The 27,377-nt window shown below is 34.9% G+C and overlaps 1 protein-coding gene across 1 annotated transcript in view; it reads right to left on the bottom strand.

The window, feature by feature from the left end:
• The window catches only part of LOC149798218 (uncharacterized), a 184,393-nt gene that overhangs the window by 123,863 nt on the left and 33,153 nt on the right, over window positions 1–27,377 (bottom strand). The window contains exons 7-13 of the mRNA XM_089963322.1: window positions 24,434–24,901; window positions 20,278–20,392; window positions 17,821–17,921; window positions 14,068–14,184; window positions 11,430–11,580; window positions 8,407–8,538; window positions 1,564–1,779 (exon numbers count right to left, since the gene is read on the bottom strand). Of these exons, the coding sequence (XP_089819448.1) occupies window positions 1,564–1,779; window positions 8,407–8,538; window positions 11,430–11,580; window positions 14,068–14,184; window positions 17,821–17,921; window positions 20,278–20,392; window positions 24,434–24,901 (1,300 nt within the window). The remainder of the gene's footprint in view (window positions 1–1,563; window positions 1,780–8,406; window positions 8,539–11,429; window positions 11,581–14,067; window positions 14,185–17,820; window positions 17,922–20,277; window positions 20,393–24,433; window positions 24,902–27,377) is intronic.

Raw genomic sequence — 27,377 nt, 5'->3', positions numbered from 1 at the left:
AGACCACTTTCACTTAGGAAAAACCAAACATCATAAAAAGTCTTTTGGTGAAAATGATTGTGATATGAAAATCCATTCAGAAAGAGTAGCAATAACAACTTTCAGATCAGAACCACTGGAGAATCTGTGATTTCTATGATGGCCACCATGGTACCAATTCTGAATGTTTGATGGGGCTAGTTTTTATCTAGGACTAGCTAGAATGCACACAAAGCATTTTAGCAGAAACTCCATGTCAGGATGTCCATCTGTACAGGGTAAGTTGTGCTAACAAGTTTAACAAAACTGCCACTAATAAACGAATGACAGATGACAAACAATAGGACATTTTTAATACTTAAACATTAAAATTAACTTACCTCTTCAATCCAAAACAAACTAATACCTAAATCCCACACAGTATGTTTCTAAAAACTTCATAACTAGAGTAGATATTGTTACCCTGCTGAACCTTATGACAGCATAATCTGCATTTATTATAGTGTAGAATGTATTTATGATAGTGTAATATATTTATGTGAGTTATTTCCTTTATTTCATTAATTGTTCCTTTTATATTTTAATATCTATTATCTTGGTGGTAGTACTCTACAAACGACACTGTAACTTGCATCAATTGTTCATATTTTCCAAAACAGGAGGATCTCTGAATAACATTAGGCTGACACTGTATATGGAGTAAATTCAATTGCTGTGCATAATTTATTGTTGATTTGAGTCTTAAATGCCATGCACAACATTCTTGTAATAAACTAATGATATAGGATTATCTCCCCTTACTGGTCCCTAACTGAATGAGTGAATTCAGTACATGCTTCCCCTCTATATAGCAGTGTAAACAAGATGGATTTATTTTTTCAATTAGGTCCGTTTCTTTTAAAAAAACCTATTAACAAATAAATACGGATTTATTTCCAATCAGGTCTGCATCTTTTAACAAACCTATTAACAATATGGATATATTTCCAATCAGGTCTGCGTTTTTAACAAATCCATTAAAAAGTCAAAATGGATTTAATCCATTCAAGTCTGCTTTCTTAGCAAACCCATTAACAAATATTGTCTCATTTCGATTCAGGTTAGCTTTTTTTAACAAACCCATTTACAAGTCAATATGGATTGTAGCTTAACAAACCTACTATTCTGATCATATCTGGGTTACAAAATAGTAATTTAAATTTTGAAATCTACGTGTTTTGAGAATCAGGACAAGAAATGGTGGCGATGAGGACTGGTAGGACACTAGTATGTGCCATTAAACACTTAAAGAAGATCAGAGATGTTGAGCTAAATTGGTCCACTAAAGTTTTCTGAGTTGAAGTATGCAGCAATAAATCAACAGCACAATGTAAGAAATCCACAGCATGCTTTGTCTTTATTCCCCTGCAACTGTATAAAGACACAAAACAGAGTTGCATGCAAAACTTAAATGTCAACATGTCAAAAAAAAATAGACAATGCTAACAAAGTGACATATATGTCTTGTATTAAAATGATATAAAAATGATAACCAGATTGTAAATGTATATTCTACAGTCAGTGAAATACAGCTTTGTCACATACTTGGGTCCACCTTTTCTTCTTCCTCCTCCTCCTCCTCCTCACTACTTATATCCCAGGCATCTTTAAGTTCCTCAAATTCCTCACTTTCCTCCTCTTGTTTCTCTGCCTCAGGTTCCACCTTAACTTCCTCAATCACTGTCTCTGCTAGTACCTCCTCTTTAGACACTTCCTCCATTGGTGATGGAGTTCTCTCCACCTCTTTGCCCTCTTCACCATCTACATAATTAAGAATAACATTTAAAATGTTGCTGCTGCTGCTGAATTCCTTTAAAGGATTTAACTCAGGTAGGTACACAGATACTAATCATCTCTTAAAAGATATATATATATATATATATATATATATATATATATATATATATATATACATACACATACACACATGTATGTAGTATTTCATGGCACCTGTCATAATAGGGACTATATGGTACTAACAAAAGGTAAAGTTTGAAACATGTAAAAATAAAGAACTGAACAAAAACTTGAACTGTTTCAAATAAGCATAAACATGAAGTATAAAGAGGTACAAGATATAAATTAAAAACAATTTTTTAAAAGTAAATTATGTTTCTCCAAGAATACTTACCCAATCACATTACATTAGGAATATTAGCCTGCTACCTCGCAAATCCAGCCTTACTAAATGACGAAAATTGTCTTTTCCTGTCTATTTCTAATAGGCAATGGGCAATAACTCTTGCACATTACCTCCCTTTGCACCATGAGGTGTTGCTTTTTCTCAGCTGAGCGAGATACTAATGAGGATGCTAGCATGGCAGGGTGGTTGAGAGGGTTTTTTAGTAATGTGATTGGGTAAGTATTCTCAGAGAAACAGTTTACTTAAAAATTTGCTTTCTCCTTCAAATATGTACCCAATCATGTTAAGCTCGATTATTAAGTAATAGGAGGAGGGGATGCTGAGCATCCTATCTACCTCAGGTATCCTTCTAGGGAAGAATAGCTGGATTCCATATGGATTTCACATGTGAATGATAACCTGTTCTCCTAATTAAATAAGCATCACAGTCTGGGGTCATTTGAACTATAACTCTTATCTACATTTAAGAAGATGAAGACTGAAATTTTATCTACAAAATTTCACTGGCAAATCCAGTAAAGCTAATAGGCTGTGTTCATAGAATTAGATGGCTCTTGAGGCCATCTCTGCTGCAGCCACAAGACCTACCAGAATCAATGTTTGCCTCTGTGACACTAAATCTCTGAGATGTAGGCTTGAGAATGTTGACTCTGCATGTCAACCAACAGCTTCTATTATATCTCGGATCAAACCTTTGCATTCAGATGTGAGGCTCGCAGAGATGGCTTCAAGCTTCTGAGCAGTATTCTTAGTGAGGCTACTCTGATCTGGTGAGACATCAAACTACACTTCAGCCATGAAGCAAGGGCTTGAGGGGTGATATCCTGTGTTCAGGCTCTTAGCGTGTTTCAAGTTGTGCTTGAGAGTGCGAACAGGATCATGCATGGCTGCCATTCTCAACATGTCTATGGAAGAGAAGAAAGTGAGCGAGGGCTCTAGTTACTAACAGACAGTAACCTACTTTGGGCTACAAAGTCTGGTTGTGTGAAGAGAATAAATGAAACCTCTGAACTGAACTGAAGAGAATTTGGATCAACATGACGGGCAGGCAGCTTGCTTACCTGGCATGTGGAAGTTAAAGCTATTAGAAATCATGACTTGTATGATAGTTTCTTGAGCAAAGTGTGGGCTAGAGGTTCAAATGGTAGCTAAATGAGCCATGTTAAAACCCGGGATTGGTTCCATTTGGAAACAGAGTGAGAGATTTTGGTCTAAGAGATCCGACAGGTCTATACCATGCCCAAAATCATGTATGCCATGATGCTGGAGTGTGTCCAATATCATGGGTTGATTGCCTTGGATAGAGATTGGGGCCAACTGTTTCTCCTCAAAAAGCCAGAGGAAAAAATTAGCCAGCTGAGGAATTGAGACACACAGAGTGACAATGTTGTTAGTATGGCACCTGCCCTTAAAAGCACACCACTTTTCCTTGTAAATTTTCAGAGTGGAGGGCCTTCTTTCTCTTAAGATCCTCTCCACAACTTAAGGTTTGAATTGTTTGACTTGCAAGGATGTCCTGATATGAATTGAACATGTAGGAGAACACGGTCCGGACAAAGAAGGAAAACCCATGACCGTGGTTGCACCACTGATGCAGTAATGATCAAATTTCAGGCGTGATCATGACTGTTGGATCGAGGGGCATTCTGAAGTAGCCAACACCCAATAAAGAAAACTAAACTTTAGTCCGTTCTGTGGTTGGATCTAAGTATGGTGTGAAGGATGGTGGATTTGACAGGATTCCATTGCACTGTGCATCGAGGCCCAATCTGCGTCTACTTGTAGTTCTAGCAAAGACATACCAAGTGGTATGAAGACTCAATTCCAATCCTATGAAAAAGTCACTATCTCTCCCTTGTGGACAAGCAGTTAACCTATGGAAGTCCAGCACTACTGGATGGTTTGCCCAGTGAATGGTCAGCCTGGAAGCTGGTGTTATAGAAGACAGTCTGGCTGTCACTGGTACCGGCCATTAAAAGGGCCTGGCTGGTCTGATAGATTTCTCACTGAAATCTTTATAGCACTGGCATGTCGAAGACAGTTTTGTTAGATGGATGGATCTGGCAATAAGATCCTTGTAAATCATAATATGCTGGACCAATTCAACGAAAAGGTCACCATGTTGGAACAGCTGTAGGGCCAGCGATGGCTGGATGGCCAATGACGGTAGTTTTATTATGCATTGGATCCAATGGATCTGGCACAAACCCGAAGTGTCTTGACTTATAGGACGGGTGACCAAGCTCAAACATGCAAGAGGAATTACACCACTGGGCTGCATAAAACTGGGAAACATCCCCCCAAATGAGTCGGAAATGCAAGCACAAGCTAGCTGAGCTGTCTTCTCAAAGGTCTCCTGTGCTGGATGGTCAGTGATAGCCAGTAATTGTACAGTGGTATAAGGAGGTGGATCCAATTGATCTGATACAAACCCCATGCACCCTGACTTACAGGCCCAAAGGTCATGCTTGGATATGCAGGGAAACTTATGCCCACTAGGCTGCCTAAAATTGGGGAATACTCCCCAGTGAGTCAGTATTGCTAACAATGAACTGTTGATTGTCTTTCTTGACTTATTCTGTCTTTCATTCCCTTCAATGCTGAAGGGACTATTGCTATGAATGTGCATTTCAAACATTTAGTAAACATTTCTCCTGAGAAAAATCAAGATGAGAGAAAGCATAAACTAGCAAACCAGAATTTGATTAACTGGCTAAAAGCATAGATTAGCAAATCAGATTGTGGCTAATTAGTTAATATGGTAGCCCAGATTTCCTATGACCATATATTAGACACTGCATATCACAGACGGTGTATACGTAGTATAAACAAAACAAGAGCCATGGAAGACTTCCACGCCTTGAAGTTGCATATATAGCATTTAAATTAAATTCTGCTGAAAACCCACAAGAGAAAGCAAAGCAAAATTAATAATTCATCAAGTTACTATCTTGTCAATATAAATATATTCCCCGTTACTAATGATGAAATTGAAGTGTCACATTTGAAACCTATAGACTATGCTATGAACTAATGTATTCAAGTATTTAGTTGACCGTTCTACTGAAACTACACAAGAAGGCAAAAACAAAGCAAAAATTAGCAATGCTGCATATAATAAAAAAATGGCTATAAGCAACTCCATTACAATTAGAGCAAGCAAAAAAGTAAAAGTTGCACTAACTCGTAAAGACCCTGCAGAGGTCAATAATAGTGTGGTGTGATGTGGTCTTAAAAGGACACAGTCCCTAAAGGTGAAAAAATTACTCAAATTTAACAGAAATTGAAAAAAGAAAGGATACAACTTCCAGCAGAAGGATTAATTCACACAATAGATCCAAAAGAAAATTGGATGAGAAAATGAGAACACAAAAATGGCTTGGATTATCAGAGGATAAACTATATGATGTGAACAGTACAGCAGGAAACAGATCACAAATAATAGTTCCGGTCTATTTTTAGAGCATAATTTATTCCTGTCTCCTTTGCTGGTGATACAAGAGTTAGCTTTAGGCATTCTTGGTATGGATTTAAAGGCAATTGGCTATTCTTTAGAATATGAGCTTATGGTGTGGTTGTCTGTGTATGTTTCGGTGACAGTGTACAGTGAGTAATAAGGTCTTGGTGATGATCTGGAAGTAAAATCTGTGTTCCATTGCATGCTGGTTTGTTTGCCATCCAGCCTCTCAAAAAAATGCCAGTGAACCTATGACAAGAACTTCACTGTGAAGTTATCTTTGAAGGCATTTTAGATTTACATATGATTTGTACTGACTGTCACAGTGGAAAAATCAGTACTGAGAAATAAATGTAGCAAATATATAGTACAATTGTGTTCTGGGTCCAGTAGATAAACTAATAATTATTGACACCCGGCAGTGCCAAGGGGGAGGTAATGGGCAAGAGTTATTGCCCTTTTTTGGAAACTGACAGGACAAGACAATTTTTGTGAGTCTCATATTCTAGCTTAATGTGACTGGAAAATATTCATTCAGAAATGATTTTGGTCTTCCATACAAAAAACTGAAAAAATGTTATAGGGGTTTGGTTTGGGGGTCCTCCCCAAACAGGAAGATCGACGGGCAGCACCCCTAATCCAGGGGGGCCAAAAACTGCTCCTGGTGCAACTTATGATCATAAAATAAACCGAAATAATCATAAGAAAATCTAATAAGCGTACCAAAAATGTTCAACTTGACTTCAATAATTTTACAATATTTAGTCATATGAATTTGTTCTCCAATACTATTGATGCTGAAGTTATTTCATGAGTATGTCAGTGTTCACATCATAATTAAGTCGCAATAATTTCTAAATTTTTGCAGCAAATATGTATTACATTTCTCTTTTCATAGCAAATCTGTAAAATTCAACACCCAAGTACAACAACTATATACAAATAATCCTATACATTCACTTGTCTTTTTCTCCAATGGGCACAACCTGTTGATATGCCAGTCAAACTCTTTTTGCAGCTTTGGCAAAGATTTCTTTAGCCTTTCTTTTTGGAACCACTGACTTGCTTGGCTCAATGTGCAACCATTTCTTTTCCTTCTCAGTGAGAGCCTTTTTTCCTTTCAAACTGGTGCATGTATTGGCGACAAGCAGTGTACAAATTCTGACAGAGGGCTACATCTGTTCTCTCATGCAAGAAATCTTTCTTCTTATAGTAATTAAATGCACTTTTTCCAGATGCCTTCTGAGCTTCAATTTTTCAGTATGCAGCTTCTTTTGTAGGTGCTGTTCCAAACTCTTCAACCGTGATTACTGTAATTCATATTTTCTTGCAGAGGTCACAAAATGCCAGTCCTCTAGCGTTCAGTTTTCTTATAAACTGTGACCGACTAAATTTCTGTCAACTTTTCGCTCCAGCCAATCACATTTCCATACATTTTTTAAACCTTTATCTGAACTTTTCATGTCATGGTCTCTCTCAAAAACTCGAGACGCCATGTTTTGCAAGCATGCTTCTTCTTTCCACTGCCATCAGTTTCCATTACATGAAGATTCATTGGATGAATTTAAACCTTTAACCAATCAGAATACTCTTTACAAGAGTCGTGTGCTAACTAATATATGGAACAAATAATTTACAAGGGTCATTGCAGAATGGGACTGGAAAGACCATTTTTTAAAAACCGGATTGGAGAGAATATAAAAAACGGACTTTATCAAGAAAAATATGATTTAAGTCAGGAGAAAAGCAGAATTCTGCTTTAAAACGGAGAAAAATCATGTCTGTTCATTGTAGATACTGTTAAAATTCTGTAAAAAGTATAAAAGGCAAAAGTAACAAATATAAAATCCTCTAAACATATGGAAGCAACTCAGTGTAGTAAAACTAATTATCATGGGGTACACATTTTTGTGCAGACTTTATTGTTGCCCTGAACCATAATTTAAAAACCCAATAAAAAATTAGATACATATGATCAAGAAGCTAACACAGAATTTTACTATGTGGCAACTGGATGACATGCAGACTTGAGATGAATAATACTATGGTTCTCAGCAACTGGCTTTTGTCATCTTGATATTTATTGGCAGTAATAATAGTGACAAAACCTAACATCTGAGGAACACACAGCAAGCAGTAAGGATTATCAGATAAGAACCTCTTTAAATGGATAAAAGTTACTTTATTAGCAAATTGGAACAAATATCAATGTGTCAAGTTGAGAAATAAAAAAAATTATTAGTGAGATTTCTTTCTGCAAACAACCATAACATAACTACTTGCAAGGAGTAAATATGACCGCTTTTGCACTAATATTCTGATCACTGGTCATGTTAGAGGGGTGGCCATCCTTGAGGGGTAATTTTGAACACAAACTTGTAGATGCCAGGAGATTCTGGCCAAAAAAAGTGGGTGGCTGCTTGTCAGGAGGGCTGTACAAGAGGGAGACCACTATATATAAATTCTGACAACAGGTCGGTCAGACAGCATTGTTCGTTACTATATAAATCTTGAAAACAGGTACAACTGACTGTCATGAGACAGTTCTGGAATTCGGTAACCAAGGTTAAATTTAAGTAAACAATAATGCCATGTAACACGTTTAACGTCAAAGAGAGAAAAAGGACATGCCAGTCTTGCCTAAAATCTAATACTACAAATTTGTTATTATGTATAGTTAGATGTATAGTTAGTGGTAAAAGAGAGTCAAAGAAGTCAAATATTCAAGTGGAAAATATGAGTTTGTTTTGTTTTCTCTTTCAAACTGGCTTTGCTTTTCAATTTGTACCTGCTTGTTGTTGTTGTTGCTGCTGCAGCTGATGTTTCTTCTTTTTCTTGTCAACATATATTGGTCTTTTCTTCTTCACTTCCACATCATCCTTTCTTGCATCTGTTTCATCTTTGGAAGGTACTTCTACTCCTACAAACAAATTGGACTTGCTGTTTTAATTTTATTTTTTAACGGCCTTGTTTGGACCCAATTTTGGTTTAGTCTTTGATCTAAACATACCATAATTTATAAAGATAACGCTGTTTTGAGGTGCATGCCACCTAAACCATTTTTGATTATATTTAATGAGAAAAGAATGCTTTGACCACAACGGTTCTAGCTTCACATATGGCATTAGGCAGTGTCACAGTTAGGTCAATAAGAATGTATTAACCCTCTGTGGTGGATTTAATTAAAACAAGCCAAACTGTGTTTGTTGGAAATCTACTTTAGACAAGCCAATTTGTGTTTGTTGTAGTTTTATTTCAGACAAGCTGATATGTTTTTGTTTCAGCAGTTATTAGACATGTATCCAGTACTGAATGTTTCATAAGTACAGTTCATAATAAAAATTTAAAAAGAGGCCCAAGTGGCCTGATATCACTCGCCTGTTTGACATCTGCCCCAAAATAGCCAATTGCAAGAGCAATTGCCAAGGAAATCATTTCTTCCCATGCAGCTGATTGCATGTTTTGAGAGTATCATCAATCAGCAATGCTTCACAAACAATGATTCAAATTGATTTATTAGATGTTAGTCACAAGGTCCCAGTTCACTAAACATCTAAAAATTTCTTTCTCAGTTGAGATTTCTGAATATCTTTCTAACTGATTGGCTGGTGACAATGATTCTTTTGCAGAATACTCAGCAGGTACTGGAGACTAAAATACATTAATAAAATCCTGAATTTTTCTCAAAGGGGTTCTGCCTTATCAAATCTGAGAAATTCCTCAGGAAAAAAAGGTGTTAAATTTTATAAGCTCTACCTTTGACAATAATAGAGACCTTTTCTGAGGTATTATGATCAAGTTCAGGTAAGAATTCTGAGAATTTTCAGGAAACTGGGCCTAGACTTTTCATGGGAACTCAAAGACAAGTGCTTTCAATATCACAGAATACACATGCCATTATTTCAATCAAGTGGTAATAGAGATGTCTTTGTTAATTGATATATAAAAAAACAGATGTTTTGCACTGCTTAGTATTTGAACTGATTTCAATTCGCATCACCCCTACTTTTAAAAGTGTAAATGAACTGATACAAATATATTTCACTATTGCCTGTTTTTATGGGAATGAACCAAATCCCATTTATTAAGAGAGGATAAGGCTTGTCAATAATATTGCTGATTGTACAGACCATAAAAGTATGTTTCATTCCATTATCATGTGATTTCACAAAACTCACGATACTGTGGGTGTGAAATTATTAATTATTGCGATTTATTTTCTCAGTGAAGAATTTCACAGCAGGGGAAAGAGTTCATTGGTTCTTTAACCACATAATCCCAGGCCCCCCCCCGTGAATAACAGTAACTTCAAAGCAGGTAAAGAAAACTCAACATTATACTTTTTATGATTATGAGTTGGAAACAGATTGCAAGACGCAAACGAAAATTTATAAAATAACAGACCTTCACATGTAGTTCAGATGGCTTCATGATCTTCTCAGCACATTTTTGTATACAGGCTGATAAGGGAAACCGGTGGCCATTTTATGCTGTACAGGTTGCTAATTGAAACAAAATGCCAGGAGTATGCAGAATTTGAAATGCACACATGCTGTACATGCAGTGGGGAAACCGCACTTGTCTTGAGTACTCTCAACAACACTGCTACTAAATATAAACCATAAGGGTTGCCAAACCAAACTCTCCTTCATGTGAATTGGGTGCTATTCAATAATCACATCCCATTTTTAAGCCATTGTAAATCTCACTCACTGTCTGTTGAGATAAAATACACCAAGAACATAATCATGATATGTGCGCATGAGCCAGTGAAAAAGGATTAAAAACTAAAGTACAGTAAGGAATAATACAAGGTTCAGGAAGTATTTGCCTGCACACAAAAGAAGGTGCTGGATTGCAAGATCAAGCTTTAGGTTTCCTATTCTTTTTGGATTAGTTTAGCAAACAAATAAACTACAAAAGCCATTAATTGTCATTAATATTACTTAATCACCTTGTTGTTACTTCTGAAAGATAGAGCCCAAAAAGTTGAACTCATACGAGATTTTAGCTCTTAGATCAAAGTACTGAGAATACAAATGGCTTGGCTACATTATGCACAAGATGAGCTAATACCACATTTTTTTTCTACTGTTATCAAAAACCATAATTCTTGTAGAACAAGTACAAGCTGCATAACGACTATGATGAACAACCATTTTCCATCGATTCTGGAACCAAAATATGGTGGCCAGTTCTGTAAGAGATGAGACCAAGAATTTCTTGTCTTATCCAGTCTAGTATTTACATTTGATCTGCAAATATACTCTACAGCTGATGTCATTCAGGTATGTTGTGTTTATTATCCCAAAAACATTCTGACGATATTTTTAGCAAATTATTGTAACAATCCCCTTTGATATGCATCTCCTACTCAAATAATTCTTAATCGTCAAATATTTTACTACATGCATGTAGATGCTGTCAAACTAAATCAAGATAGGTAACCACTAATTTTACACTCAGTGGATTAGATTCTGATCTGTTATGTCTAAGCATCTGATTGGTCCATTTTAAATCAGGTTTAAATTTCTGCCAGTCAGATCACTGGAATTTAGACCCGAATACACATTTAAGTTCTACTGGGGAAACCAGGCCAGAATCCAAAGGGACTATTGAAACATGTTAGTTGTAACTGAATTTAGTTTTAAACAGGATCAGATTTTATGTTCTTGTTCAGTCACTGTTGCTTCAATGTTTATGAATAAAAGCTTGCTAAAAATAAGAAACTTTAACTGCTGTGCCTAAGTATTTATGATAGCTGTCCCTGTGATATATTAGGGAACCAACTATCTGACCAATTTTTATAACCTTGCTGCTTCATGGTTTCCAACAACTGCAGAGCTCTTCTTCTGTCTTGTTTCTGTTTATCTGTAAGTAGTTTTCCTTCCTGACGTAATCTTTCCTTTCTCAGCTTCTCCTTCTCCTTCTTCTTCTGTTTTCTCTCCTCCTCAAGTTTCCTCTATAAATTAGAATTAGGAAAATTTCACCTTTTTCATCTAACCCCAAAAATATATTTTTAGACTGAAAGTGTGGAGATTAGAATAAAAAGTTTAAGCTCAGTAAGACAAATTTTAACATTTATCATTGCATGAAATAGCCATTACAAATTTATGCCTAAACACAACGACTGATCAAACTTGGAAAGATTGTTTTTTGTATCAGTCACAAGGTATGCTATCAGAAAGATGACCACAAATAATAATGAAGTGTTTCCCATATCCAGCTTATGTAAGTGAGACCAGATCTGATTAAACAGGCTGGTACAGATACATGTATTTATCAGCAGTCTACCAAATTCCTGTCCATAATCTGAATCATTTAGTTTCTCATCTAACACTCATAGCTGGTCTATTACCAACAGTTGCTAGTACCTGCCAAAGAATAAATCTAGCTATTTTTACAATCATTCATCTCTTTTCAGTTTAGCAATCAACCACTAAACTCTACACTGATCACAGCTGACATGAAATGGCTGATGCAAGATCATGATTCGTCACATCTATCTTCACTTTCTTTAAAGACCATAACATCTGTTTCATTAAAATTCCATAACATCTGTTCCCTTTAAAGTCCTTAAGGACCATCACATTTGTTTCCTTTAAAGACCATATCAGTTTCCTTAAAGACTATCACATGTATTCTTAAAGACCATCACATCTGTTCCATTAAAGATCACATCTGTTTCCTTAAAGACTGTAACATGTTTTCTTTAAAGACCATCACATTTGTTTCTTTTAAAGACAATCACATGTTTCCTTAGATATCATCACATTTCCTTTAAAGTCATGTGTTTCCTTAAAGACCGTCACATGTGTTTCCTTAAAGATTATCATGTTTTTGTAAAGATCATGACAACTGTTTCCTTTAAAGACCTTAACATGTTTCCTTAAGGACCATCACATTTGTTTCCTTTAAAGACATCTGTTTCCTTAAAGACCATCAAATATGTTTCCTTAAAGTCCATCACAAGTTTCCTCAAAGATGATTAACATTTATTTCCTTAAAGACTATCTCATCTGTTTCCTTTAAAGACAATCACAATTGCCTCTTTTAAAGACCATCACATGTTTCCTTAAAGACCATCACATCTGTTTCCTTTAAAGACCATCGTATTTGTTTCCATTAAAGACCGTTACATCTGTTTCCTTTAAAGACCTTAACATGTTTCCTTTAAATACCATCACTTTTGCTTCTTTAAAGACAATCACGTTTCCTTAAAGACCACTGCATCTGTTTCCTTTAAAGACCATCACATTTGTTAACCAGAATGACCATAGAACTCATCACTTTTTTTCTATGTAAACAAATCATCACCTGTTTGACATGTGGTTCATTTATAATCACAAAGATGTTTGAATTGACCAAATTATGGTAAAATCAAGCAGATCAGTGATAGAAGTGAAGAGACCATCTTTGATGAAATTTTTGCAGAGAACAGCTCTGAGATCACTCTTGACATACCTAGGTACATACTTATATTAGTTAAGTCTCAATAAAGTTCTCATTATGTGCTTAATGCAAAGAAGTGTACCAATTTAGCTCTTGAAAAAGCCACCAACAACAGAACTGTTTTAATATTATTAAACTAATAAAATGTTCTATGCATATTGGTTAATTGGACTGAATTTACAATAGACAAATCAGAAACAAAACACCATGCTCTAACAACTGTCTTGTTCAGCAAACCAGAAAGGTTAAAGGTCATGCAGAAATTCGTTTTGCTGATTGCTTGATGCAACTCAATATACATAGTGGATTATTTAATGTTAAAAAAGTGTTTAAAATACACTAAATTTTAAATATTATGCATATTTTTAGTAGCCATGTAAAAAAAATTGTAACATAAACACATGTTTCAGTTAAATATGTCTTAGCACTGTATAAAGAACACCTGTTTATGCATACCAATGTTCAAGAACCCCTAAAGTTTATAATATATTTCAGCTACGCAAACTCTGATGGTTTCATAAGTGTCCTTACAAACAAGTTTCATTGTGTATTATGATTTTCTGACAGTAATGTAATCTTTGACTAGACAGTAACAGCCAGGTAATCTAGATTCCCCAAATTTATTTCAAGATAAATTAATTTCAAGATAAATTACAATGTCCTTGATGTCAAATCTATACGAGTCTTTGCAACAGGAAACAATAAGCATAATCTGACACAAACAATGGGCACTGCATACCCAAGTGAGCCATACATTTCTTCAGACAGAGAGGTGCAGATCAGCTAAACTGGTTACTGAGTGGCCTCATATACTGTTGACACCACAGCACTCTTCCCAACCTGGAGACCAGCCTTAAAATCTATGCAAAAACAAGTCACACTCTTCCAAATGCTCTAAACGCCTACACACCTCTGAATTAAAAGCACCGGATCTGGTACAGTGTTATGTAAATGACCTCATATACCCTCAGTTACCACAAATGAAATATTAACTTACCTTTTCTTCAAACTTCTTTAACTCCTCTTCTTCCCTCTGTATCCTCTCCTCCTCCTCCTTCCTCAGTCTCTCCTCCTCTTCCTGAATCTTTTTTAGATGTTCCTTAATAGCTGCCAGCTGAAAGACACAACGATCATGCTAGTCATATCAAAACAAGTGGCCCAAGTGGGCCCAAGATTGCTCACCTGATTGACACCTACATAAAAAGTGGCAAGGGAAGTTCGCCTAGAAATCTGAGTAAATATTGCACTAGACTTACTGACATTCAGTGTTTCAGCAAAGTCTGATCATTTTTTAAAAATAAAAATGGGCAAATGGTGTGATCTTAACAAACCAACATCATAATTAAATGATACTGTTTACTTATACATAGTCTATTTTACATGCCACTCCATATAGAACTAAACAGATCACGACCTTTCTTTTAGGATTCTGCTCTTTGATCCCTACGACCATTGCTAACAGCATGGATGAAGTCAAAGACAACAACTGTATGCCTCTCAACATGACAGTCATCAGCCTTTGTGATTCACCTTTCAAGACACTTTTTAGGGGTGTGATAATATTTTCCTTTTCTTTTGTTTCACAACTGTGGAATCCAATTTTCATCAGAAGGATCACTTTCTGTTTGACTGTCATCTTGTTTTTGGGTGGAGGTTTACCAGCCTGTTGAACAGGATCTTCATATCTGTGGTCTTTTTTATCACTTTTTTTGATTTGAGCATAATGGGGTAAATAAATCCTATTTCTTAATTTCCATGTCTACCATTCAATAAAACTTTGCTGCCTTTAGAAATGATAAATGCCATAATATTAAGGTCACATCATGTGACTGGAAGCACAAACCTGCCAGAATTGCAGAGACATTTTTAAAACAAAGTTAACAATGTTAATAAAACAGGAATGGAAGTTACCCCAGTATGTTACTAATTTGTTTCATATTTTTCATGAAGACTATTACAATTTGGTCACATGTTTGACTTATTCTTAACCTCTCAAACAAGTATTATAAGATATATACTGAGTGTAGAATTATTTCTGAATGATCCAAGGCTTTGACATAAATATAAAATTAGAATGGGTGGTATAGCAATGAGTGCAAATAAAAAAGATTGGTTGAAGGACTGTTTTCATCAGTCAGCAATTTGGATATTTAATAATTGGCTGGCACATCTGTATCACATTGAATGTAAAGGAATGCATCTTGTTTGTTCTTTTTACACCACTTTTGGTGCATTAAATCTTGCTTTTGTGTCTCACATTGTGTCTATTTTGTGTCAATCCTGCAATGGTGCATCCTGGCTGAAGACTGGACAATTAAAGGTTTTCTATTTTTTTAACAGACACCATATCTGATAATGATTTGATACCGTTTGTATATAAATTTACAGGACCTTTACGCCATGACGCTTTCTGTCAAATTTGGTCAAATTCCACTTTGTGGTTTTAAAGAAATAAAGTTTCTCCATTTTTAGAAACTGTAGCCATGTTTATAAATTTTAAAGTGTTTCAAGTCAGGTTGTTGTCAGTTAAATTCAGTCCAATTTTGTTTGATTTTAAGAAGACATTGTTGAAGTTTACATTCTACTTTTAGTAAAGGCAGCCATATTCAGTGGTACATCATTAACCTTTATACAATTGTGAAAGGACTTGACACCATCATATGTCCAATTTGGCCAAGTTATTTCAGCATCTCTTGAGATGTCATTTAAAAGTTCTTCTTTTTCCTACAATAATGTCATAATACAAACTTTAAAATGCCTTTCTGCTAGGATGCCGTCATATTTTGTAAGTTCTGTTCAGTGTTTTTTGAGAAGTCATCCAAAGGTTTTATAGTTTTGGTGATTGTAGCCATATTTGGTTGTGAATAAGCATCATTTGTAGACACTTTAAAAGCCTTCATGCAGATGGAAGTTCAGCATCATTAACAAAACTTTAAAGACCTTCATGCCAAAATGCTTTTTTGTCAAATTCATTCAAATGCTTTTAACAGTTTTTTGTAAAGTTATGTGAAGATATTTTCAGCAACTGTAGTCACAACTTATAGCTATTAAATTATGAAAGGCCAGGATGTTCTCCAAAGTTTGGTTGAAACTGGTTCAATAATTTTTGTGAAATCCAATTTCTGGAGTAAAATATGTTTCTTCAAAAATACTTACCCTATTATAATACCACAGGAGTAAATTCACTACCACACAACTCCTGCTCTCCCAATAAAAGTGCCAAAATGTCATCTGCTTCCAAAGGTGGAAGTTATAAGTAAATGGATGCTCCAGGATCAAATCCTGTTCAATGGTCAGTTACTACTGAAGCTGCTGTGCATGAAGGGCTTTGGTTGTTGTGGTTGTTTTCTAGGGTTTAATGCCATTTTTCAACACAAGATAGGCTATACATGGCGGCCAATATAACTGGTGGAGGAAGAACCCTGGAAAACCCAGGGAAGAACCACTGACCCACGAGAAGTTACTGACAGGCTTTCCCATGTACCCATGCTAGCCGATCCTTGGACTCGAGCCCACGCAGACAGAGGTAAGATGGCAATGATCAGGAAGGGTGAGCGCTTTAGACCACTCGGCCACTCTGGGCCCCCATGAAGGGCTTTGGAGTGTGTGATCAAATTATGATCAGTTAAGCATCACTGAATAAACATATTTAACACCATAATCTTTCAGAATCACTCCAATGGTTAGAAGGCACAAGTGGATATCAGTTTTGCAAGGTGAAAATGAGAATGCTTCCTAGCATGAAAGGAAGTAGTAACTGATGAATGGAAAGGATCTTTGCTGCCAATGCCTCTCAAAGGGGAGATGACTCTTGTTTAACTTCCACCTCTGGAAGCAAAGAACATTTTCACACTTTGGATACTAATGCAAGCCTGGGAAGGAGGGATTTGACATGACTGGATATACTCCTGAGGATTCTGATAGGGCAGCATATCTGAAGAAGTACCAATTGTTGACAAACAAAGGATGTATGATGGTCTTATAACCAGGTGAGCTACAAATCTCTGAAATATATACCAATAGCTATCAAAAAGTGTGTAAATACTATGTCCAATTTGAATAGAGTTAAATACGGAATTTACTGAGGTATTATTGCAAGTACATCCTCCCGAGCTATCTCTCTACATCATACACAAATATATAAGCTTACCATGTTTTTCTGTATGTTTTTTGTGGGACTTAACTTCATTTTTCAGCTACTACTATTTGGTGAAGGAAGAACTTGTGAAGACCTAGGAACCACTGACCCATACCAGCCACTTGCGTGTTTTCTCACATACCCATAAAGGCTGAGCCAATACCTGAACCCATGTGGACAGAGAGGTGAGTTGTGAGTGATCTAGAAAGGCAATTAACTTTGACCACACCATCATGAGACCCCATCCCCTTACTTACTGACATATATTACTTTCCATGCGAATAAGTTTCAAAACAACAAGCTAACCCTTTTTCCAAGATAATTTTTAAATAGTAATATACTATTCCCCTTTAGACAAGGCTCCACTTAACTCTTGTTTCTCAAAGTTTTATTATTTTCATATTAAGGTCCTAGTTAACCAAAAACCTCAAAGCTTTGCAAAGTCAGGCACTGATGACAGTTTATCCAGGAAACTCAAACTGACCAAAACAATTCTTGAGATTCAAGAAAGAAAACACATTTTACTTGAAAACCAATTTTGCAATATTTTTCCAGTCAGCTATGGTGTACTTTTCCAAAATTAGTTATAAACAAACTTTAATTGATACAAACTGGTGCTTTTGACTTCTTCTTCTTCTCCTCTTTTTCTCCTTTCTTTTTCTTCTTTTTCTTTCCATCATCCTTCTCCTCTTCATCTCCAGATGCTTTTTCCTCTGCAAATATTTGACAGCTGGTGTAATTAACATTGTATTACATACATAACATTACCAGACATCTGGTGTAATTAACACTACTGTATAAAAAGCATTGCCAGATATCTGGGGTAATTAACACTCCATTGCATACATAGCATTTCCAGATATCCGGTGTAATTAACATTGTACTGCATACATAGCACTGACAGACATCTGGTGTAATTAACATTGTACTGCATACATAGCACTGACAGATATCTGGTGTAATTAACAATGTATTGCATACATATCATTGACAGATATCTGGTGTAATTAATATTGCATTGCATACATAGCATTGATAGATATCTGGTGTAATTAACATTGTATTGCATCCATATCATAGACATCTGGTGTAATTAACATTGTATTGTATAAATATAATTGCCAGGGTGTGTGTGTGATTTGGAGTTTTAATGTAGCTTTAACAATTTTCCATTCATACTGCCACAATGTCTGCAGTGTGGCAGTTTAAAGTGATGTCTAGCACTGGGGCATCAAGTTGCAGACATGTAGCATCTTATCACACCCAGTCACATTATCCTGACACCAGGCTGACTAGTCCTAGCACTAACCTCTTAATGATGAGTGCCAAGCGAGGCAGCTGCTAGTACCATTTCTGTAAGTCTTTGGTATGACTCAGCCAGGGTTCGAACCCGTAACCTCCTGCATCTGCGGTGGATGCTCTAACCATTTAGGCCATATCACTGCCAGGCACCTGGTGTAATTAACACTGTATTGCATACATATCATTACCAGACAGCTGGTGTAATTACAATGTATTGCATACATATCTTTACCAGACATCTGATATAATTGTGTTACATACATATCATTGTCAGGTATCTGGTGTAATTAACAATGTTTTGCATACATATTATTGCCAGAGTCTATTCTAGGTTGTGCAATTGACAAATTCACCAAAAAATTAAAAACAGTAGCAAAAACAACAGAATACTTAAAAATATTATCATTCTGAAAGCATTTTTTAGCTTCTTAAATCTTTCCTTTATTTACAAAATTTCCCTCCTTTTTTTTCAAATTCATGAGTTGGGGGGGGGATTTCACTTTAAATTTTCAGTTTAACAAAAAGCCGTTAATTACAAAACTGTACAAGTTGCACAAAAGTTGAGTCCAACTGTAAACAACATAGAACACAACAGATCTTGATCATTAAAGTGCTTGTGTTTGCAAAGACCACAATAGATCTTGATCATAAAAGTGCTTGTGTTTGCATAGACCACAATAGATCTTGATCATACAAGTACTTGTGCTTGCAAAGACTACAATAGATCTTAATCATACAAGTACTTGTGCCTGCAAAGACTACAATAGATCTTGAACATACAATTACTTGTGCTTGCAAAGACCACAATAGATCTTGATCATAAATGTGCTTGTGCTTGCAAAGACCACAATAGATCTTGATCAAACAAGTACTTGAATATACAAGTACTTGAATATACAATGTATACCTAAATATGGATCAATTGAGACCATGGACAAAAGACTTCACAAACATTTATTTTGAATTACAAACAAATAAAAATGTGTGTATTGTAATCATTGAGACTAAGTTAATATCTGATATGTTTTAGAAGAAAGAGAAATTTAATAATGTGCATAAGAAATATTCAAAAACTGAAGATATTACTCAACAGTTTAAGTAAGTATACTTCCTCCATAATGACATCCAATTCAGTTTCAGAAACTGCAATTAAAAACTCCATGGCGGTCAATAACTTCATGCTAGCCATTTCAACTTGAAATAATCTTTACGTTTTTTAGTATTTATTCTTGTGGTGGTGGCAACTGTATCTCCTGCCTTGGGTAATATTGAAACAGACACTACAAAATGTAATTTTCATCATTAACGCTTTTGTTATAAGTGCATCCAAGTATCTGAATTTTCATTTTCATTCTTCTGTGCCATTTGTTTGGATTTCTTAAGAAGCAGATTGTTACATTCACCTGCTATGTTTTCATTTATGGATGGCATTTCCAAACAAACTAGATGCTTGATCATGTGTGCATTTTGCATGAACATCCAGGGTCAATTAAAGTATCTAAGGTACACCCAGTAGAGTTAGCCTGGTTCTCTGACCAACTCCAGAGTTGTATATGAAAATCCAAATCCAGAACATAACCAGACAAGCCAGCAGCAGGATTTGACAGTAACAGTAATTATTTGTATAGTTTTTGCTCCTGTTCTGTAATTCCTTTGCTGAAAGGTAGTTTCAGTAAGCCTTATGGTAAAATCATAAGGCTGGGCAGATCTGCATTATCCCTATCAAATCAAATCCAAGCTTAACCATCTTATCTATGTTCCCCGTACCATTGGTTTCTTCAGTGGCAGTAGCTGATGGGGCAGGGGCCTCCTCTGGCTTCTCATTCTCCTCCTTTTCTTTCCCCTCTTTTGCAGGTTTAACCTTCTGCTTCTTCTTTTCCTCCTGACAAAATTAATACATGACAAGTTCATCATTTTCCATGGAATAATATACAGAACTAATACAGATGAAAGGGATGAACTGATAGAAATCATCCAACCAAAATGACCCCCCAAAAAACAAAGATGAATCGGATGGTTGAGCCTAGAGTCAAACAAACTTGCAACAAAATGATTTGATTGGTCTGATATCAAAATCTGCATAAGTAAAATCCATTGCAAACTGTTCGACACGTCACCATTATGACATTATGCCACTCTTTGTGTCATACTGTAGGGACTCAAGTCAACAAAATTTGCAAATATGACAACTATTTGTTCAAACATTAATTAGCATAATCCATTGTAGACTTTTTAAAAATGTTACCGCCATTGAAAAGTTCTAACAATCTTTGTGACAAGTGGTTCAAAGGTCTATTCAACACTTTTTGCCAAAAAGTTTACAAAATCATCCCACCATTTGATGAAAATATTGGGTAAGGGCTTTGTAAGGAAAATTGTCCTGAATATAACGACCAAACACTGAATTAAACATGACCATGAATTAATCAGAAACAGAAAATCAAGTTTGTAAAATAGCTTGTTAAACTCACAGTAATGAAATATTCAATAACATCAATCCAAAAATACAACTTAAAGTAATCAATCAGGGTTCATACAGAATTCTGAATGATAAATTCAAAGACTTTTCCCAAACTTTCAAAGACCACAAACACTGATTTCCAAGACCTATTTTCGCTAACATCTTGTATACAAGTTAAGTTATGAGAAAACAACAAATGCAAAATACTACATTATTGTTTAATGATGAAATTCAAACTATAATTAATCAAAAGAAAGAAACCAGGAAAACTTGACTAAATTCAAATCTATTACCCTTGGACAATTTTATTTGTGATTATGAAAAGAAATTAAAATGTTTGGGTTTATTTAAATTTTCAAAGACTTAAAGACCTCATGGTAATCTGCTCCATTTTCCCAAACTTTCGAAGACCACAAACATAGATTTCCAATACCTATTTTCGCTAACATTTTGTATACAAGTTATATGAGAAAACTATGAATGCAAAATACTACAATATTGTTTAATGATGAAATGAAACTGAACGGGTCATCAGAACAAAGAAACCAGGAAAACCTGACTACATCTGAATCTAACAATCTTGGACAATTTTATTTGTGATTATGGAAAGAAATTAAAATGTTTGGGTTTATTTCAATTTTCAAAGACTTCATGGTAATCTGCTCCATTTTCCCAAACTTTCAAGGCCTTGAAAATGCTATCTCATTTTTCCCAAACTGTCAAAGACCTTCAAAGACCAAAAGAACCCTGTTAATATGCAGTACACTATTCAAACAAGTATTTGCAATGATACACCAAACATCATTGAAATATTTTTTGAGTTGTTGGGGCCTTCTCTCAAGTTCCCTTTCAGGCTTGTGACAGAATTTCGCATTTCTTCTCACTCCTTTGCTGTAACAATAAAATCTATTTTTGTCCATCTTCTGTAATATGAAAACAACTTATCAATATCGAAACAAAGTAAGAATTTTTTAAGTAATATGTCCATAAATTCATTTGAAATGTACAACAAACAAGCAACAATACATCATGTCATAAACAATACTCTCGTATATTAATAAAAGAAAAAAATCCAGGAATGCACTACATAAAAAATTTTTTTGAAAAAAACTCACACAATAACACAATTCACATGATTTAATGACTTCCGATCTTGAAAACTATCTCTTGTGATTTCATAATTTTAATACTGTACATTGATCTATTGTCACAACTCCATACTGAAAGAGTCCATGTGACGATTGGTATATTGACTTCTGTTTCCTGTTTCCAGTCAGTTCTTTGTATATCACTTGATAAACAAACAAATCTGTTAGAAACTGTTTTGATAAAACTGCAATTACCAATTAGAAAAATAAAAAGTAATGAATTTTTAACGAATTTTCCCTTTTTTATAGTAAGCACTTTTTCTGGCCTTACTAAGGCTGAATAAAAAAGTTAACATATATCCCATTTGTAAGGACTGGTAAGAAACATGAAAATGTGTCCTAAGTAGATACAGGTCTGTCAGGGGCATAACTGTTTCTGGCTTCCCATTTTCTGTGGCTGCTTAGGTTCCAGAACAGTGGTCTGCTTTTACGGCATATTTTGAGATAAATTTGGAATTTTTTAATGTAAAAGTATTGGAAACCAACAGAATAAATATCCAGATACAAGTTTATGGTACTAAGCGGCCCATGGAAGGAAAAGTATGTGTTTTTGCGAAGCGTTGAAAATTTTTAAGTTTTATTTCCATACATTAAGAGGAGGTAATAATCATAAACACTGTAGGTCTTAAGTTGCCAACAATTTTGAATATATCCATATATATTTCTGAGTAACCTCTATTTACCGTATGAAGCCTCAATTCAGGAGTCCTATCTGGTTGTTTCAGCCATATCTGCAATGACCGGTGCGTAGGGCAAGTTATCCCTCAAATATTTAGCGCACTGACCCCATTGTCAGTCAATGGCCTTAGTGTGCAAAACTCGATTTAATGACTTCTTGAGGTTATTTCATATACATACATACATACATATATATATATATATATATATATATATATATATATATATATATATATATATATATATATATATATATATATATATATATATATATTGATTTTCATTCAGATAAATTAGTGTTTATGTTTCTTCTCTTGAAATATAAGTATTCAATTTATTTAACTGAACGGTGTCATGGCAAGATTATATCTGTATGAATTTAGTACTAGAAAGCTAAATTCAAAATAATACAGATAAATGACAAATAATGATGTAAAAGATGATTTGGGTTTGTTTCACATAAATCCTATTCTTCTCTACAAGTTGGATATGCCACCTACTAAGAAGGTTTTTTTCTCTCAATATGCTGTCATTCGCTAACTTTATTGCATTGTTGGTCATAGGAGAAGGCCCACTGAGTTATCTCACTCTTATTATGGCCCCTTTGCAAATATTTTTCATTTCTGAAGTTTAGTATTTATTAAGAAGGGCTATATTCTGTTGACATAATTTATACAAACATGAAACGGTTGTAATGAAGGTCCAACAGTTGTGTTAGGTTTCATGAAAATAAATATGGGGTCAGGGAAAAGGGTACACACATTCCTCAGCAGGCTGACGAAAAATGTGACTTGGTACATCTTTCATTGTTTGTCCTAATTAAAACTGAAGCTATAAACATGTCTTTTTTTTTGCACTACCAAGAGTTATAGATTGTTCATTTTCATGAAATTAAGAGGGACCATGTTTTTCTGAAAATTGACAAAAATGCATTTTGAGAATTGCCCAACCCCACTCATTTCATGTCCCAAAATCACGCTAAGCTGCATCACAGAGACAGTTGAGATTTAATTTTTATCATTCTTGGATGCATCTCCATTGAAAAATGGCTTGATTTACTTGCAAAACCTGGTAATTTAATTTTCATGTCCTATATCTATCAAAAGTGTTTTTTCACAGATCTGTGAATGTTAATTGTGGTTTTGAATTATATATTCACTGTACTTTTCCTTTAAAATGTCACAGGTAAAACTGATTGTGATACTGCAGTACATCCTCTAAAATCCTCAAACTTAATTTTTCTATCTCCTTATCACCCAACATCCATGGATGTTGCTGGGTAAATCTGGGGTCCGGATTCCCTAAGAAGTATGTTTATTAAAAGATTCAGAATGTACAGATATCAAATTATTCCTATATGTACCATTGAGGTGTCCACTACATGTCCCCTTGAGATGTCCACTATATTACCATAGCGCTGTCCACTAGATGTACCATAGAGTTGTCCACACCTAGAGTTGTCTGCCTTATTTTCACTAATATATTTTTTATATCATGTTCAATGTTTTCTACCCATTAAAATGTTGTTATCTGACTGAAATTTTGCCTAACAATGCCAGAGAACTTCAGAAACCACTGACCCATTGCAAAATCTTACCTCTTGTTTCGTTTCAATAAGTAATTTACATGCACTTACCAACTTTTTCTGTTTTTCCCTCTCCTTCTTTTCTTTCCTTTTCTGAGCTGCAGTTTTCACTGTAGACTCTCCTTCTTCTTCTCCATCTTCCTTTGTTTCTCCTTCTTTTGCTTCTTCTTGATTTGCATCATCTTTATTTCCTTTTTTCTTCTTCCTTTTCTTTCTATCTTCCTCTTCCTCCATTTCCAGATCTTCCATGGTGACAACCTTAGTCTCAACCTTGACAACTGCTATCAGAGGCTCACCTTTATTTTCAACCTCCTCAACCTCCATGCTCTCTACTTCATTACCTTTCTTTTTATCTTTCTTTGACTTTTTACCTGATTTTTCGCTAGGGTGTTCTATTTCTGCAAGGAGAGCATCTATATCCTCATCTTCCTGTTTCTTTTCTTTTCCTTTCTTCTTTTTCTCTTTCTTTGTCTGTTGTTTACTGGATGGTTCAACTTCGACTGGTTTCTCATCGTCACTCTATTCCAAAAAGAATTTTTTTTAAAGAAAGGAAAAAACTACCTAAGAGACCTGTGACAAGATCATAATATACCAACACTACAACATAAAGCTAAGGACCCATGGTCGCTTAATGGTTAGTGTGCCAGACTCACAATTGAAAGGGTACAGGTTTGAATCTTACCATCAGAGTAGGCTGAGTCAGCTACTGTCTTCTTGGGCAAGACACTTCACTTAATTGCCTTGGCACTAAATAAGCTACTTGTGTTGCTGTGCCAGTGAGCACCAAATCAAAGCCAAAGATAAAACCAGAGGAATTGCAATAGCTTACCATCACCTATACAAATGCATTTTACTATATATTACACATATCTCCCTACTATGATATAGTCACAATGCAAAATGTCACAATAAATGCAATTTTCGTACATCTGAACTCTGACCCCTTCAAGGTCAGGAGCCAATGATGACACCCCTTTCATGCAGCTAGTGACCACATGGTCAACATAACTTCAAAGCCTGGGTAAATTCCACCTAGCTATTTAGAAGAATAACAGACAGATAGAGTATTTTAATATCCTTTACTGCTTTTTTAAAAAGAAAATGGTGATAAAAAGACATATTTGAATTTCAACAAAATGAGGAACAATACAGTTTTAAGAGCTTTAATTCATTCTGATCTTTTGTTTGTGAATGAATCAAATGACTGTCTGCACTCCATGAAATGGTACAAAACGCAAATGGTACTGAGGCCATAAACTGAAATATAGCATATCAAATAATCTGACAGCAAACAGGTCACTGCTGTACAACTGGCAAAATGGTCAAAGATTTAGGTCATAAATGCCAGACATTTGTTGCCTAAATGAAACTGAATTTAAATAATTTTGTTATTTAATAAATGTAATCATGTAAAAATATAAGTTTACCAAGATAATGTAAACATCTTGATGGAACCTTGTGACCTAAGAAAGTTCCAGAAGGCATACATACTTTTGTTTTATAAATAGCCTTGTTTAAAAATTTAGAATGTTCTGGAAGCAAACTTTTGACCCACATCCTGGTCATGCTATTATATCTTAGGTTTTTATATAAGTCTGAAGTAAACAGAAGTATTTCTTTCCTACTTTAAGCTTAGTTGTATTCAGACATAATCTGAGAGGAATCATTTATTTAACAAAATTTCAATGGAAGTACAAAGTGCTCACTGACATTTTGGACTAAATCACTATCTTGGGATTATTGTGAATTCATGCAAGGACATTCTGGATTATATCACTATCAGACACCTAGACTCTTGGCATATCAGCTCGTTTAGGATTATTTGGGATTTATTCTCAATACTTTAAGTTCCTTTAAAATTTCATCTTTTATTCTTGGGAAAGAAATTATCTGTTTAGTTTTAATAAACTTGTCAGTTCTGCTTTTATGTTACTTAAGGATCTTAGAGAGTCGGTACACATAGCTAAATTACAGCTAAACACATTTTGCACCATTACTATGACTAGCTAAAACCACAAGTTGTACCATCACTGTGACCAAGTAACAACACAAGCTGTACCATTAATAACTGTCAAAAACACAAGCTGGACAATTAATGTGACCATGTAAAAACACAAGTTTTATCGCTGCTGTGACTCAATAACAACACAGGTTGGACCAGTACTATGACCAAATACAAAACACAAATTGAACCATCTGATAGAACTGTTTTCATTGGATGAAGTACAATTAAATTTGGCATTGACTGGATACAGATTTCATCTCAACACAATAGTCTAATTACTATAGGTGCATACTATTACTGATATACCAAATTACTGTGGTATTTTACATCCTGGTGTTACAAAAAACAGTACTTTTTCACTGTGCTGGTACTTTGGTAATTTCCATTTTTGAGGAATATTAGGAAATTCCCAATAAATCCTGTTCCAAATTTAATAATTTTAGCTGCATGTTTGGAATTTTCATGGCAAAATAACTGAAAAAGTTATCATTATTTTGTATACAAAATGGTAGTTTTGTCACAGATTAATTGTGAATATTACAAATATAATTATATTTATGATCCTTGAATCAGATGTTTGGCACACATTACTTATGCCAACATTGGAGCCAAATGGGATATTGCAAAAGCTATTAAAGCCAAATCCAATGTCTTGGAAAAAAATTCAGATTTTTTAAAAAATATTATAGTTTAGTTATTTACTATCATTTATTAATGTGTTAAGTACATGTCTTTCTTTCTAAGATTTTAAATCATACCATTTCCAGAAGAGCAGCTGTTTTCTGTTTGAATTTTGCATAATTTCTCAACTCCACTAAATACTGTCCCATTTGTTGAGTGTGTTTTGTGTTTACTGGACCTCTCTGATAAATATCTTGCCTGGGTGTTTGTATCCCATTCAAAGTTTCCCTGCCATTTATATCAATAGTGTAGCTAGCTAGTAAATTGTTGGTTTCAGTGTCAGCACTTACTATTTTTATCAACAAACTC

Source organism: Sinohyriopsis cumingii, chromosome 6 (genome assembly GCF_028554795.1).
Source record: "Sinohyriopsis cumingii isolate HCF-2022 chromosome 6, ASM2855479v2, whole genome shotgun sequence".
NCBI classification, from domain to species: Eukaryota; Metazoa; Mollusca; class Bivalvia; order Unionida; family Unionidae; genus Sinohyriopsis; species Sinohyriopsis cumingii.
This window is presented reverse-complemented; position numbering and strand designations above follow the sequence as displayed.